Here is a 15,529-nt window from a genome sequence, read left to right as displayed (position 1 = left end):
GAGGATAGCTGTGCATGAGGCAGAGGCACAAACAGTACATCCTTCGTTACCTGTCCACACGGCTATTTGAAGTCTGCTAAAGAGAAAACTTCTGAGCAGTTACATAATGACGAAATAACACAAAGGAAAAACACATGATTTTACATCAGCTCTTTTGCTTTCTGCACAGCCATTCCCATTAAGATCGCAATGTAGAATAGTTTTTTGCTGTTAGTATTGCTCACTTTGAGTTTTTATAGCTGCTTGGAGATCTGCATCATTGTATTTGATTTCAGCTAATCAAGCATACAAATGAACAGGAATGCAGACACACAGCACTGTAAAAAACACAGAAGGAAGTTTTTTCAAAGAAAATCCCTCTATTAGGCAGTGGTTCCAGTGATGCAATCAGAATAGGAAGGAAAGTCTGTGTCGCTTCATTGTTTTGTTTGGATTTTGGGGTCCAGTGCTAACTTGTGATAATATTTCCATTCGTAAGTATATTTCTCTGAGGGCAATCCAAAAAAGTGACTGTGATGAATTTAATAGGGAAAATATCCCATTGAACTGCTAAGTTTTTCCATCATGAGTGACTGTTACAGAATTGCCCCACTCAGTTATCTTTCCTGTGTAGTTCAGTAGGTTTTGGCTAAGTTTATTGTTTTTTATCAAAGTCCAATAAATGCACAAAGTGGATTCAATAGAAATGTAATTACAGAGAAATTCAATAACTGATTCATCCCTATGAGGAATTTAAGAGTTTTTAAATGAGAGAATGGAGTGACTAGCATAAATGACCAAAAAGAAGCACTGCGACGTATATCAAGGATATAAAGTTGGTTGCAGGGACATCTAGATCTTAAAGACAAGCCCAAAGCCTTATGCTGCCAAGAGGAGTTTTGGATCTGACCTTAAATGTTGTGAGTTGTCAATTACATTTGTGATCCAAAGATTCAACTCTCTATAACCTCCACAGTTCAACAGTTAAAACAAACATGTCCTCTCTACAGACATGACTTATCTGATCGGCCCATCACACCGCATAGTTCTGAACAGGATTTTCCAGGTGGCATGTTCAGAGCACTGCATCATCTCTCTGGCTTTAGGTAGCATGGTTTAAATGTGGGAAAGGCCAATGGTGGCAGAAATGTTAGCTTAAGCAAACAGGATTTTTCCTTACGTCTCTCAAACGTAAAATGCACAGCAGCAGTTTTGCAAAGTGAGCAAATTCTTTTTATCAAATTTAAAATTGATATTGAAGATTAAGAAGATTCCTCACCTTCTGTATGAATATGTCACTCCTCTCACCATACATAAGTATGTGTTGTTCATTGGTTATCCCTGAGACCTACTCATCGCTTTCAAGGGATCTTCAGAAGATGCTAAATTTGGTCTGCTGTAACCACATTATAGGGCATTACTCATTTTATAGGTTGTCACAAATGATGGAAAAGTGGTATTAAGTTTTTAACTAAATATAGATCACAGAAAAGCACAGAAAAATAAATACTGAGCTTATTATCTTCAGCTATACCAGTTGCTTAAGTATATTAACGTCAGTGAATGTTGTAAGACCCTGTGAAGATGGCCAAGGCCATAAATACGCATTTTCTGTAAAGATATCAGAAAAACTCTTCCCACTATCTGTTATTTTCTTGGCTGTTTCTGGTACCTGATGCAACCTGCTTTACTTAATTTCAAAGATGAATCCAATCCTAAGTTTAAATTTACTCAAAGTCTTCAAAGATTGCCTATCAAATGTTATTGCTACTGCTATGTCCAGTGAATTCATGGGATGCGGCTATCTGCAGGCTTTAGGGTAGTGCCACAGATGCATATCATTTCAGTGTTTGGTTCATTTCTATTGTTGCACAGCCTGAGGTCCCCTTTGGTTTGGATGAAATATAAAATCTATCCCAGTGATGGAAACTCATCACCAATAGTCTCAAAGGAGGTAACTTAATCTAGCTGTCCACTCCACTGATATAATTAGGAATGCACTTTGTCAGCCTTTGAGGGTTTAACTACAGCTGGCTGGGTTCAAGGCAGTCTCAGAAACCAATCTGTTCTTAGTAACACCATCTCCTTCACAGAATTACAGACATACTTTCAGCAGATATACCCAGCTAACTGCTGAACGATGTTTTTCCACCCACTTATGCAGCGGTCAATGTCTTTTTCAGCATAACTGAAGCCCTGGATCAATGCCATGAAATGATTCAGAAACCAAAGGCTGAACTGACAGCTCAAGAATAAAGGTTGTGAACCTTTTTTACAGTGCTTGAATGTGGCTCAATTCAGCCTCTGAACATCATCATATTCCTGATCCAGCTAATGAGATTTAATTAGAAAAGAGTTTCTAATGGATATTCAGATGCTGACTGGCTTATCTATTGTTTAAGTAATAAAAGATATTTTAGGCTCTGTTCTCTAGGAAAATCAGAACTCTACTCTTCACACAGATTAGCTAAGTTAGGGGGAAAAAATCTAACCTAATAAAAATTTAAAATCTTTAAATTTATTCATCAGGACTAGTTCTGGATCCCTGCTGTACCCTTCCCTCTTCTGCTGGAGTCTGCAGGGATTCAGATGATGAATACCTTCATAGTATTGTCAATAAGCTTTTCTAACTGAATATCACAAGCACCACTCCTTTTTCATGTGCTTTGCTCTGGTAGGAATCTGTTTTGCACAAATGAATGAGATATTCTGTTATGGTTCAAGTAAGTTGGATAAAGCTTCCCCTCCAGCCTGCAAAATATTTGAGAAAAATGCACTATAACTTTATACCTATTTACTTTATGCACCTAGACCTGAAAATACCCAGCCTAACCTATTAATCAGCAGAGTGGCTTGTTCAGAAAAAAACATACCCTTTTTTTTTCTTATCAGTCCTGAAGCATTAGTCTAAACACTTTGAATTCCAGCCTTCAAGTTTCCACCTACAGCTGCGTCAGCCAGCTGGACACAGGCTCCCCCGGGGCCAGAAGCCCTATAGCTGTGGTAGTGCGGCACTGCACCTGCTTATCGGCTTGGGCAAAATGCTGTGCTAACGTCACTGTACAGCTCCTGGACACAGGCAAAGGGAGGTCAGATCTGCTTGCGGCCACCCCATAAAAAGATATCCTGAATTTCTGTGTTGTAATCGTTACGTGGTAATCATGAAATTCACTAAAGCCATGGATTTATTACCTTGCTGTTAAACCTTATGGTGTAAGACTGAACATTTTTAAAATTTTTTCATTGCTTTATTTGGTTCCTTTTTGCCTGTAATACAGATTTTTTGTAGGTGTCAGAATACAGACATCGCAACTGGGCCTTAAATACCAATAGTACATAAATTTCAGTGTCCTGTGTCTGAGAGCAAAATAAAAAGGACTGTGAATTAAATAAAAAAAGCAATACACCTCCTTCTTGCTTCAGTAAGTCTCCATGTAAGTAGAAGGTTAACTTTGAAAATTACAACTTACTCTATCTTTTAGAATTCTTGATAGCACTAACTGTTAATTATAGACATCCTCATTACCCACACGGATATCATACCCCATGTTTGAATCTGGAAAGAGAAAAAGAGCCTCCAAGGACATCCTATGACAATAACTCCCCGTACAAATGGGCGATTACTTAAAACTACAGTGACTCGTTGCATGACACGTAATTCACTGCAGATTTACTTGTGTTCAGTGTAGACTGAGGCAAGCTGGTTTGGTTTGCATGGTCTTACTGCATTGCTGAGTGTGGCACAGTTAACTTCAGGCCTGGGTTAGCTAAATCTTATTAAAAAAATTCAGTAGTTAAAAAAAGCCATAAGAGATGGAGTCCATTAAGGATGAAATGCATCTTGACCACAGAAAACAGCTGCAGAGTCAATGTCCCTCTCAAAAATCTGTGGTGTGCTTCCTAAATACAGAACTTGGAGGTCCTGTATGTTGAAGAAGGCTTTTCAAAAATTGATGTAGTGGGTTCCTTTGTTTGTTTATTTTTAATTGCTACTCTTTGTCAGAGGCAACAGATGGCTTGAAGACATATGCAAGATTCCAGTTAATATTTGACTTGTGGGATAAGTAATTTTAATATTTGCCATGTACTCCGTGAATTGCCAATGACACATGGGTAGCCTTAAGCTTCATGCACCATCTATGGACTTGTACATATTGTACACACACACATGTAAATAAGAATAAATTAATACTTCCAGAAACCTCACATTTCCCGTAATGTTATCCTTAAATTCTCGTGGTTTAATTGCTTTTGCTAATTGAAAGAGAGAAGGAGGGAAGAAAGCAAGCAAGCAAGGCGGCATCAAAGGATTGCAGCACATCACTGGGGATTATGGGGAAATGCATCCTCTGAGTGGAACATGTAAGAAGGACCTTACACAAGGCGGACACAATTGTTTCAGCAGGAGACTAAAGACTCCCATGTATTTAAAAGACCCCTCTCCTGTGCTTGGCCAGCTGTCCTTGCTTCCTTCTGTCCACTCTCTCTCCATAAGTGAGTACTTTCAATGTGAAATCCTGCTGCAGCCTGAATACAAAGGCTTCCCTTGTCTCTGTTCATCAGGATAAGCTCACTGTTTCCTTTCACTTCCTTGCACATGCATGATATGGGCACCATCTGGCCCAGAAAAGGCCAAGGACAGCCAAGCCTGCAAAACATCTTCAGAGAATGCCCTAGGCTCCCCTGCTCCATGTTTCACCTGTAACTACAGCAAAGATTTTATATTCACCTCTGATACATCCAGACAAATATTTAGAACTCGAGTTTTCAAAATATTTGGATAATGGAGGGAAGTATTGCAAAAGGAAGACAGGCCTAGTCACCGTTATGTTTTAATTAACTAAGACTTCATGCTGATGTCTTATTCTGCAAGAATCCTATTAAATAGGAAGTCAGCCTGAGCTGAGACAAGAGATAGCATAATCAGATCATGTCCTGTAAGCAAAGTTGTGGACAAAAAGATCTGGGTTCTGATGGCTTGATCCCATTTCCACTGAATTCAGAGGTAAAACCTCCATTACTACACCTAAGTATCGATTAACTCTGTCCATGTGTATAAACAAGGCTCATATCCCACTTGATGTTTCACTGCAGGATTTATGATTGACCTTTTATTATACTAGAATATAAAAAAGACAGAGCATTTCATGTTAGATTGAATGTTACAACTATCCAGTTCTTGCTCTCATACTAATGTTAACCTTAAAAAGGATCTGACATTCTCACTTTTAGATTCCCTCTTGACTACTAGGTATGATCATCGCTGGGCCAGAAAATAAGGTTGGATGATATTTTGTTCTGAGCTTTTATTAGCCAGAGAAAGAGAAACTGATGGGGAGGAGGCTCTCCATCGCCATACCTAGAATTTGTATAGACTAACCCAGAGTCTGGGTAACTGCGGACTCTCTGATGTCTGCAGGGGCGTAGTTAGCAAGGAACATACTACTCAGTGAGTCAAATTCAGGCCTTGTATAAATTTGTTATTCCCTGCCCAAATCTGTCCATTGGGAAGCTAGTATTTTTCTGATTAGCTGTAGTAAAATATGAGGAATTACAGCTCTAAAGCTTCTTCCATCTCTGGTAGCAAACTGTGAGAGTGACCTGATGTCTGATGTCCTGAGGTTTCACCCACAGATGTTTAAAACACAGTTCCCCAGCTTGCCTCTTGCTTTACTTGTCTTTCAGCTGGTGAATTATGTCAACCCAGCTGGACTTCTACATCCGATATAGGTTTTCAATATATATTCCCCTCTGTCTCTCTGCACTGGTAGGGCTCTTCTACCCTCCACAAAAAGACTTACGGTCATTATTTTGCTCATTATATGCTCAGAGCAACTTCTGCACAAAGAGATGTTATAAAAGGCTTGTACAGTCCTCAGGTGGAAATTCAATAATGGCAACACTTAGTAGCAGAGATTTCTGTGTCTCCTTTGTTCAGCCTTCTTCTGTCTAAACATCCAGCATAGGTCCATCCTAAACTGGATGATTTTGCATATCTGAAAATCCCACAGGCTTACAGTAGCCAAGTATTACACATAGCATCCTAAATAAGAAAACATAACTGTCTTCAAACAAACAAGATGATAATAGGCTCCCTACTCCAGTGTTTGTTCCACTCTCCCCAGAGACTCTGGCAGTGTCTGGAAAGTTAACAGACACAGGCAGGGGAAAAAATGAATTACAGAGACGAGGGATCCCTCACAGAGCATCAGTCTTCCCCTTGCATTAATTACAAGGCATGCCAACTCAAGCACTTCTGCTGACCTCTGCTAAAGTAGTCCTTCAGGGTAATAGGGGCTCTTTTTCAAACAACCTGTCTTTTAAACCATTTCAACTTTTGACTTCAAAATCACCACTTAAATGCCATTCCAAAACTCATTGCCACATGTGTCTGGTGGGACTCGGGGGTCAGCTGCAAATGGCCCCACCACAAAACATTCTTTGGGAGACATTTCTTTTCTCACTCCAACTCCTTTTATTTGCACACAAGGAGGAGAATCAGGTCATATACCTGTGAAGGTGGTCCTTCTCCTGTCCTCCTTTGCTCCCTTCTTCCTCCCACCCCCTTGCATTCTCTTTTTGCCTCCCTCTTCTGAGTCCGCGGCACATACAACAGGACTTGGAAGACCACGATGGAGACTGTTTCCACCAAGAGAGAAAGAAGGAGGCAGGCAAAGGGGCCAAAATGCTAGACAGAGTGCCTGGCTTCAGTCACCAGCTTGGGACCTGACTCTCGACACTTCTGGTTTCCCTCCTGTGCTCTTTTAATGTACCCACCATGGCGGTACCTGAAGGCTGCACGGAGCATGGTCCCACCCTGATGGCGGACGTGCTGCCTGCTAGCCTTACTCTGCTGTGCTGCCTGGCCAGCTGGAGCAGAGCACCGCGGTGGGCCAAGTGGCTGCTAGTACTGTGGTTAGCCAAAGTCCAGGATGTTAACTTGATTGTTTGCTATGGATACTCTGCACTATTTCAGGATGTGATTCTGTATTTGTACAGCACTAACCAGATGCTTTTCAGATACTGTTCCAGTAGGACTTTTACTAGTATTCCATAGTTGTGTCTTGCAGTTCCCACCACTGCACATTTTCCGCACATTTATACTGAATTGTTTTGATCTCCTGTGCAAAAATAACACTTTACGGTTCTTGATTCCTGGCAGTTTGTTATGCCAGTGCTGTCAGCCTGCCAGATGCAATCTGAAGTTGTCTGTGTAGGGCACGCAGAGCTCTCAGGTCCTACTTTTTTTTGTGGGCAGCTCCAACCCTCATGTAATCAGAGATAAGTGACTTAGTTAAAAATGAATGGGACAGCTGGCTAAATGCTCAACCAAACAAAATGATCAAAGGAACACTGCCAGATGTTTTCCATCAGCTCTACATATAGAGGTACCAGGGAGAGCAGCAGGAGCACCAAACTAAAAAGAAACCAGAGAAGCCAACTCTAGTTTCAACCATAACATGAGGAACTGGCTATAAATACTACATTCCTCAGTGAGGCTCCCAGAGGACATTCTGTAGGTATTTCTAAAACCTACAGGAAAAGCGTGTCTACTATTGTCTGACTTATTTATACGCATCCTCCTGGTAAATATTTTAAGAATTATCATTCTTAGCATCTATAAAAAATATACTTTAAAAATCATATTTTAGAAAGCTGTTAGAAATTATAAAAAGTTTTTTTTCCACAAAATGCATTTTTTGCCCAACCTGTGCCAATACAGTCTTTTCCTAAACTACTGTTTTGTGGGGTTTTCTTTTACCACTTTTAGTACATTTTAAAATTTTAATTTCATAGGTTTTGAGCCCAAGTTACTGCAAGAGGCCCAAGTCATGTCAAGATTTACTGTGGAAAACAAGCCAGCTTTTTATTTTTGTCTTCTGGGGAAGTTTATGGTAGAGTGACATAAACATCCAAAATAGTTAAGGTTGTTTATCCTGCATCACTTAGAAGTCATTCTTGACATCACTTGTATACAACTGAGCAGAGGAGCTGCTCAATCAGCGCTGACAGAAATTAAACCCAGATCACCCAGCCTCAGGGCATACAGTCCTTACTTCAGTGTGATAAAATCTGCTTCTGTTGGGATAAAACCTGAACTGCTCATACAGCTCCTCTTGTCACAAGCCAAATTTTGGTGCATAAAGGCTCCTCCTCCAGTTGTTTTCCTTCCAGGGACACAGTCATTATTTCAGGACACTTTACCTCACCCTGACGTCTCTCTCATATCTTGGGGCTTGCAAGGCGGGATGAATATTGCAAAAGGATCTGGTGCCATGCTTGTCCAGTGTAATGACTTTACTATTGGCCCCAAATCTGCAAGTCTTAGACTTGGGGAGCAGGGATCCTGGAAGCTACCCGCAGGTAACTCAAGGCAACATGGAATCTTCAGAAATTTTTCCTGTTCTTTTTTGACTGTACAGTTTAGTGATGCCCGCCTGAAAGTCACCCCCTGACGGTAGGAGGAGTGAGACATGCTGAACGTGAATAGATTGCAAATTCGTTTCCCTGAAACAACTGGAAGTGCCAGACTTGCTGTTGACTAGGAGGAAGCTAAGAAGGGGTCTTTGCTGCGTTGTTCAATGGAGCTGAAATCCACTTTGTCCTTTACCTATGTAGCAAGCTCCTAGGTTTGGTAGTATATATGTTGCTCTTTGCATGAGTATTGATTATAAAGACGTTTATTCCATGTATTAAAAGCTTGATGTGCCCTTTAAAAGCTGCTCTAAACCCATTCTGCAGGAACAAAGCCTGTGAACGTGCTTTTTCTTTCCTCTGATTCTTATCTCAGGCACATATAAGCGTAAGCCACTCATTGCAGTGGAAATATCTGTGATTTGCAGTGCAGGATGAGTTCTTAGCTGGTAGATATGCCAGTAACAAACGGGCTGAGGAACTCACTAACTCTCATACTTGAGTCAAGGGAAGCTTGAGCATGACTCACTTAGGAATGCTTTGTACTCCCCTAATTGCATAATTACCTTAGAGAGCTCACTGGCCATTTGGCACAGAGGTCATGCCCGTTTCCTCTGAGCACAGGAATAACTCCTAGCTTCTCCTAGCAGGATAAAAAGAAGATGTGAGGAAGACATATGGCCGTGGCCCCACTTTTCCTCTATATAATCCAGGAACAGTATTTGTGCACAACTACAAGGTCCTTCGTTCTCTGAAGTGAGGATGGGAAAGTTGACAATTACGAAACAAAAATCAGCACTTTCACCTCTGCACTGAGACAGTATCTTTATTGAAAGGCATAGTGTGATATTCTGGGGTGTTTGGTACTGGTACTTGTGACATCTGAGTTCTAACAAATAGAATTAAAAAAAAGTGAGGGGGATGCCACAAGCACAGGAATCTTCACCACTATACTCATACACCATAGAGTTAGTCTGACTGCCAAGCAAAGAAAACAGAGATCTCCCCAACACCTTGTTCTCAAAAGCAATAAGTAAAAAAAGATATGAATAATATAAATGCTATCAACAACTGCAATCATGCAAAGCAGATGACAAGCAAAGTGAAGGGACCGGAATGTCCCAGGAGGAAAATGGAAAATGAACTTGCTAGTTGCATTAACGGAATTAAAGGAAGATTTGGCTGGAGAATTCTCCTAGACCTCTAGCAAACTCAACAGTGCAGTTTTCAGGGCTCTCCCCATGTGTAGAATTGATAAAGTAAGTAAGTCTGAAAGATGGAACAAAAGGAGAAAGATAGAAATGAATGATATTGGTAGCTGAGGAGGAGATATTTAAGTATAGCTATCTTTAGTCCCCCTAATGCTCTCTTGTTCTGGAGAATGGCTGGAATTTCTGGTCCCTCTTCTTAACCTTTTTATTAATGTTATCCAACAATAAATTTGGAAGCTAGAATTCTCCTTTGCAGATTGGTGATGGCATGACTATGTAGTCAAACTTTCATCCTGCTCTCCCCTTCATGACACCTATGAATTTATCATCCTTTATTGCACACTGATGCATCTTCCATTTGAAGCAGCTAAAGCACATCTTCTCCTGTCCCCCTTACAGCCCACCAGCTAATATCCCCTAACATAATTCTATATAATGGGGTATATACACTCTCCTCCCACTGGGCTTATAAATGAAAATACTTGTGGCTGCTATACTTCATGCTGATGCTAATGCTGCTGGTGTGTTTTAGACATGTGCACAGGATGCCTGCCTGGACTGGCCCTTCAAGAGTTGTAGATGGATGTGAATCCAAGTGGTCTGATGCATCTAAGTTACTTTATTAGTGTAAACTTTGGTGTCCATGGGCTTCTCAGCTGTGTACTTGGATTGGCAAGAGCATTTAAGATTACTCGTTTGTTTAGAAGTTCATGATGGCTACTTAAATCTTTCCTTCTTTTTTATCAGCATCTTTTTAAGCAGTGGGAAGCAGAGCAGTTTAATGCCAACTGAGGCTGCATTAGCTTCCCCTTTCTGTGAGAAACCTCTGCTTAGAAGGTTCCCAAAGTGAAAGTGGTTGCAAGAGAAAACAGCCGGGAGACACTCGCATCCAAGCCTGGCTCTGGTGAGTGATATAAAAGGAGCATCACTCTAAAGCAAGAGAAATGTTTTGGGGAGACAAAGGAAAATGAAAGATCTTGATTCCTAAGCTGAGAGAGAACTGGTCAGCAGTTTATCAAATCAAAGGCTAATGTCCAAGACTGATTCTGTTCTCAGATACATATCTGAAGTATGGAATTCATTAGAGCTACATCTAACTAAACCTAACTGAATTCAGAGGAAAGTCAGGCTCTGGGTCCCAATTGCTTTTGTTATCAAACAAAAAATAGGCAACACCTCTGTTCTTTGCTTTTTTTAATCATTCTCCTGGAGACTCAAGGAGTTAGCGTGCCATTGTGTGGGTGGCTGCCCTAGGGATCAAGGAACACCGGACAGAGTCTATAGTAAAGCTTCTTGCATTAGGATGGCGGCAGAGGAAACTATACAGAAAATGCAGTCCAGGAAAGAGTTCTTAGAAGATGAAGTAGGGATTAAGCCAGAGCCTATTTTACCATTTGCTAAAACGCTCAGTGCATTTGCCTTCATGGATTCTGCATTCCAGAGGACTGCATGCTGGGTTAATAAAATCCCTCTCTCGAACAGGCTCTGGAAACTCAGACGGTCACTGACTGCCCATATGGCAGAATTTGGCTATTGCTATTAGACAGCTGCAGGAAGTTGAGGACAAGAAAGGGGAGACAGCACCAAAATCTTACAGACACATAGACATATAGAGAGACACATGGCTTTGCCTCACGGCAGGAACTTCCAAAATATGTTCCTAATCAAAATGCTAGGATCCTCTTTTCTTTTTTTCTTTCAGGAACTGCAATTTGCACTTCTGCTTTTCTTAGGTGATACGTATGTGATTTAAACCCTCATACACCCTGAGCTTAAGTTTCAAGAGCGTTTTAAAACAATTAGCACACCTACAAGAAAAAGAGCAAAACACCACATTGCCGTTGCTCACAGACTCAAAGGGAGATTGAGTTTAGCATTCTTCCGTAGGGAAGAAATGACATGCTCCCCAGTAACCCAATGCCAAACCACTGCTCTCTCTTTTGAGTAGCAAATGCCATTCTTACTGCGTCTAAAAGCCCAGACTGTGTTTCTTTTCTTAACATGAAATTGTGTATTTTGGTACTGTTCTCAAACAACAGTTTAACAGAACAAAGGAGTTATCTTTATGAGACAGCCAGGGAAATACACAAAGAACAGGAAGATGCAGCTAACCTAAATAATGACATTGAAAACAAAATAGCTATCGGCCTATAAATAAACAATATGAAGTAAATATCATTATTTTTATTAAGAGAAGACACAGACTTAATTCCTGGGAATAATGACATCTACTGTTTCCTCAGACTTTAGTTCTCATTTTTTCAGTCAAGCCACAGAACAACATTTCCTACTTTCTTCAACTTTTTACAGTATGAACTTTCATACCACTTCTTTTGGAGAAAATTGCAAAACCCAGACACGTACGTTTAGGAGAAAGGTCAGATATTCTAAAACAATAAAATTGCCCAAACTGCTATTTTTGAACTGTGCAAATACATGCATTCTTACAGAGCAAGGAAGTAAACATACACACGACTGCATTAATTAAGACAATGTTTAGTTTCCTGCAACCCAAAGGAATTTTCTTATTTAGACTAAGTCTTTAACGATGCAATCTCCTATTGTGTGTATGTGGGTGTGCAAAGCAGCAACAGCAATTTCACAAAAAGGCAAGGGCTGGTCCTGACCTGGTGGGTGAATGGGGAAGGAATTAAATAATCCTCTAAACCAAAGCCAGAATCAACTTTCTGAGTGCCAGACTCAGTCACTCTAGCCTTCTCACTTTCTGTAATACAGTCCTAAACAACCTGAGCAGAAACTCGATTCACGTGCTTTTTTTCCTGGGGATTGTCTTCTTGAGTATCTTGGGCAGGAAACTGGCCTGATCTGTTGACTTACAGGATTTAAAATAAGCACTCGCGTTTCCCCCTCCCAATCCTGACCAGCGGCACTGGGCTGAATCACTTCCCCGGTGGAGGCAAGAAACGTGGAAGAGCAGAGTGCTCGCAAAGTGGCCGAGCGATCAGGAAATGCTCTCGGGCTGACATACAGTCAGCAAAAACCATGACTGAGCCTGGCGAAACATCAGGGCACGGCACCGATCCCCATCCCTCAGGCTTTACCTGCTGGTGGGTGAATGGCTGGGAGGGATGTCCTGCACAAAGCTCTGCTCCATGCCTGGGATTCTGGCCGGGCTGTGGGGATGGTAAGCTGTCAGGACCACGCTGCCCGAGTCCTTCATCTCCATGGTCATAGGCACATGTCGGCTCCGCTGCCTGTGACAAAGGCGACCGGGGGTGCCGATGGGCCCCGACGGGAGGGCGAGCGGTCCTGTCACGAGCACGAGCGCATGGCCTGGCTCCGTAGCAGCCTCTTGCCACCGCTGGCTGTCAGGAGAGCTGTGTAACTGAGACACCGCTCCTCTCCCTGTCAGGAAAGCTGAATTAGCATATATTCAAAAACACCGCCCACAAAACAACCCACAGGGAAGTTACTACGTTCCTAGGAAACTAGAAACCTGAGATAATCCTGTATGGCACCGAGCGACCACCGGGAAAACTTGCTTGCTTTCTTTTCGTTTCTTTTTAAGAGTCAATTTCTTAATACTCTTCCTGCTCTTGAAACAGGCTCGACTAAGTGAAATTATTTGTTGGTTAAGCAGCAGGACGAGTGGAGAGCACTACTCAAACGCAAAACGTGGTTTGGCAGAGCAGGGAGTGACATGTAAGCTGCTTACACGAGAGATTCAGAAACCGAGTAGGCTCTGCTCTGTTTAAATAATCAAGGAGCAGGAACCTTGATTTCCTACATGCCGGCTCATTTCTGTGGCAGGGAACTGCACTTGCTTTCTCCTGAAAACAGATTAAGCTTTTGTTTCGCCTGATACGGCTGTGCACATAATGAGAAGGGCACTGGGAAATGAGTGAATTATTTTTACAATAGTGTGTGTTCATCTGGAGCAATCCCATAAATAAATACACGCCGAGGCGCTTGATATTTTTTTTATGCTTGTGCCTGATCTTTGTATGCTAATTGAATGTTTTTCTCTCAGAAGGAAACCAGCAAGCAAAAATATTGGGGTTCAACTCTGGAGTAACACCCAGAGAAAACTCTGTAGACAAAATGAGAAAAATCACACAGCCCTTTATTTTCCTCTCCCATTTCTTCAGTGTTTGGGGTTTTTTTGAAAAGAAATGTTTCTGATAAATACCTATTCCTGAAAACTATTGTCCTGCCTATGAAATCATGGGAAGGATGTCCCCAATTTTACGAGCCACAGCTCTCTGAGGACCTTGTGAGCGCGTGGGTGAAACACCAGCCTCTCTGCACCTTTGTCAGAGCTGCGGGTGGCGTCCCCACCGCAGGTACTATGCAAAATGCCTGTCAGGCTCCTCTTTCGCATCTTCCTTGAATGAAGGTGCTCTTGCCAGCATTGCTATGGGGTTGCCTAAATTACACCGTCGGTCTCTCCAGCTGGTGAAGTAGCTCAGGTTTTGAAGGGCACAAAAATGATTCATCCCATCTCCACCTTGCCCCTGAGCTCCGTATCCTGCCTGGAGGGGCAGGACCCAGGTTTCAGTCAAATATGTTGCTACTCATGTAGGCAGTGCCCAAGTTAATTTTAAATTAGCCAGCATAGGACACTGATAACAGTGCATTTGGCAGCCCTTCCTTCCAGGCTCACCCAGGAAGCATAAATATTTGAACATGCAGAGCCTCTAGGCTTGCTCTTGCTACACTGTTAACATGTCCTGGATTAAATATTTTAAAGCCAGGTTGCACAGGATAAAATCATGGTTGCTTCCATGGCAGTGTGGAGGCCTTCTGGGAGCCACCGTGCAGCCATGTACGTATGTTAGAAATGAAGGAGAAGGCTCTAAGATAACTCTGGAAGCATTGCCTACTGCCCATGGCATCAGGACTGTATCCTGGTCTCCTAAAGGATGCCTACTCCATTTCCCTCGCTGCAGAACTGGTGCCTGCAGCGAGGACCAGGGTGAATGCAATAACCAGTGAAGACCTCATTGTGCTCTGTGATTACTGGGGTATTCAGGAGAGGGACAGGGTCTGACAAATTAGGATAGATGCCATCAGGGGTCTCATATCCCAACTCTGTGGAGCACTGACTGAATGCCAGGTTGGTGCCTGGCTGCTGGATGACCAGGGATGCTGCTGTCAATGTCATTTTTTTCCCTTCCTACCCTGGCTTTACATTCCCCTTCTTGGACCAGAAGATGGGTACCCCACTTCTCTGATGAGGGGGAGTAAATTATAAATAGAAATTTATATTTGGCACAAGTGCAAATAGGTATTTTGAAAATTAATCAGTCATAATACACATATTAAACTGAGAGCTAAAAATTTATAAAAATAAGTTATAAAATATCTGCTGATGCCCTTTAAAGGCATTCTCCACAATTTATTCAAGAAACTAAACATGTGAAGAAACACACATTGTGGAAGGCACCAAACACCATCAGAAATGGAGTAGGCGTCCTTTAGGAGACCAGGCTGCAGACAAAGTATTGGCTGCAACTCCAGGAAAGTCTTTTTTTCTTCCCTTCCTAGCATCATAACATTAGGCTTTCTCCAGTACCATCAGACAACAAAATGATGGTTATGCGCTTTAGGCTATGTGTAGATAAAGCCCACAGTAGAAATACCATGTATTTTTAGTATTATTTTTATTTCCTCTCTTCCCATAAAAAAAAAAAAACAGTATGACTTAGAGAAGAATACAGTTACTCTCTCAATAGTAAAACGCAAATAAAGAAAAGAGGCCCACACTTATTAAATGGGATTTTCTCTCTAAGAAAAATAAACATGGAAGATTTTATTTGGAGATTTATAAAGTGCTGGTGCATGAACTGGAGGCTTGTATGGAAATGGCAGTCTGTTTGGCACAAGTACAAATAGATATTTTGAAAATTAATCAGCCAAAATACATATATCAAACTGAGAGCTAAAAATGTTTATATGTGTAA

General features: G+C 41.6%; 1 protein-coding gene across 1 annotated transcript in view; it reads right to left on the bottom strand.

Annotated features, from left to right (window-relative positions):
• ARHGAP28 (Rho GTPase activating protein 28) overlaps positions 1-12,910 on the bottom strand; it is a 76,227-nt gene extending 63,317 nt beyond the window's left edge. The window contains exon 1 of the mRNA XM_076329939.1: positions 12,668-12,910. Coding sequence (XP_076186054.1) covers positions 12,668-12,798 — 131 coding nt within the window. The 5' untranslated portion in view covers positions 12,799-12,910. The remainder of the gene's footprint in view (positions 1-12,667) is intronic.
• Positions 12,911-15,529: the final 2,619 nt, after the last annotated feature.

Source organism: Aptenodytes patagonicus, chromosome 2, assembly GCF_965638725.1.
Source record: "Aptenodytes patagonicus chromosome 2, bAptPat1.pri.cur, whole genome shotgun sequence".
Lineage (NCBI taxonomy): Eukaryota > Metazoa > Chordata > Aves > Sphenisciformes > Spheniscidae > Aptenodytes > Aptenodytes patagonicus.
Note: the sequence above shows the minus strand (reverse complement) of the source record. Positions and strands in the feature narration are given on the sequence as shown.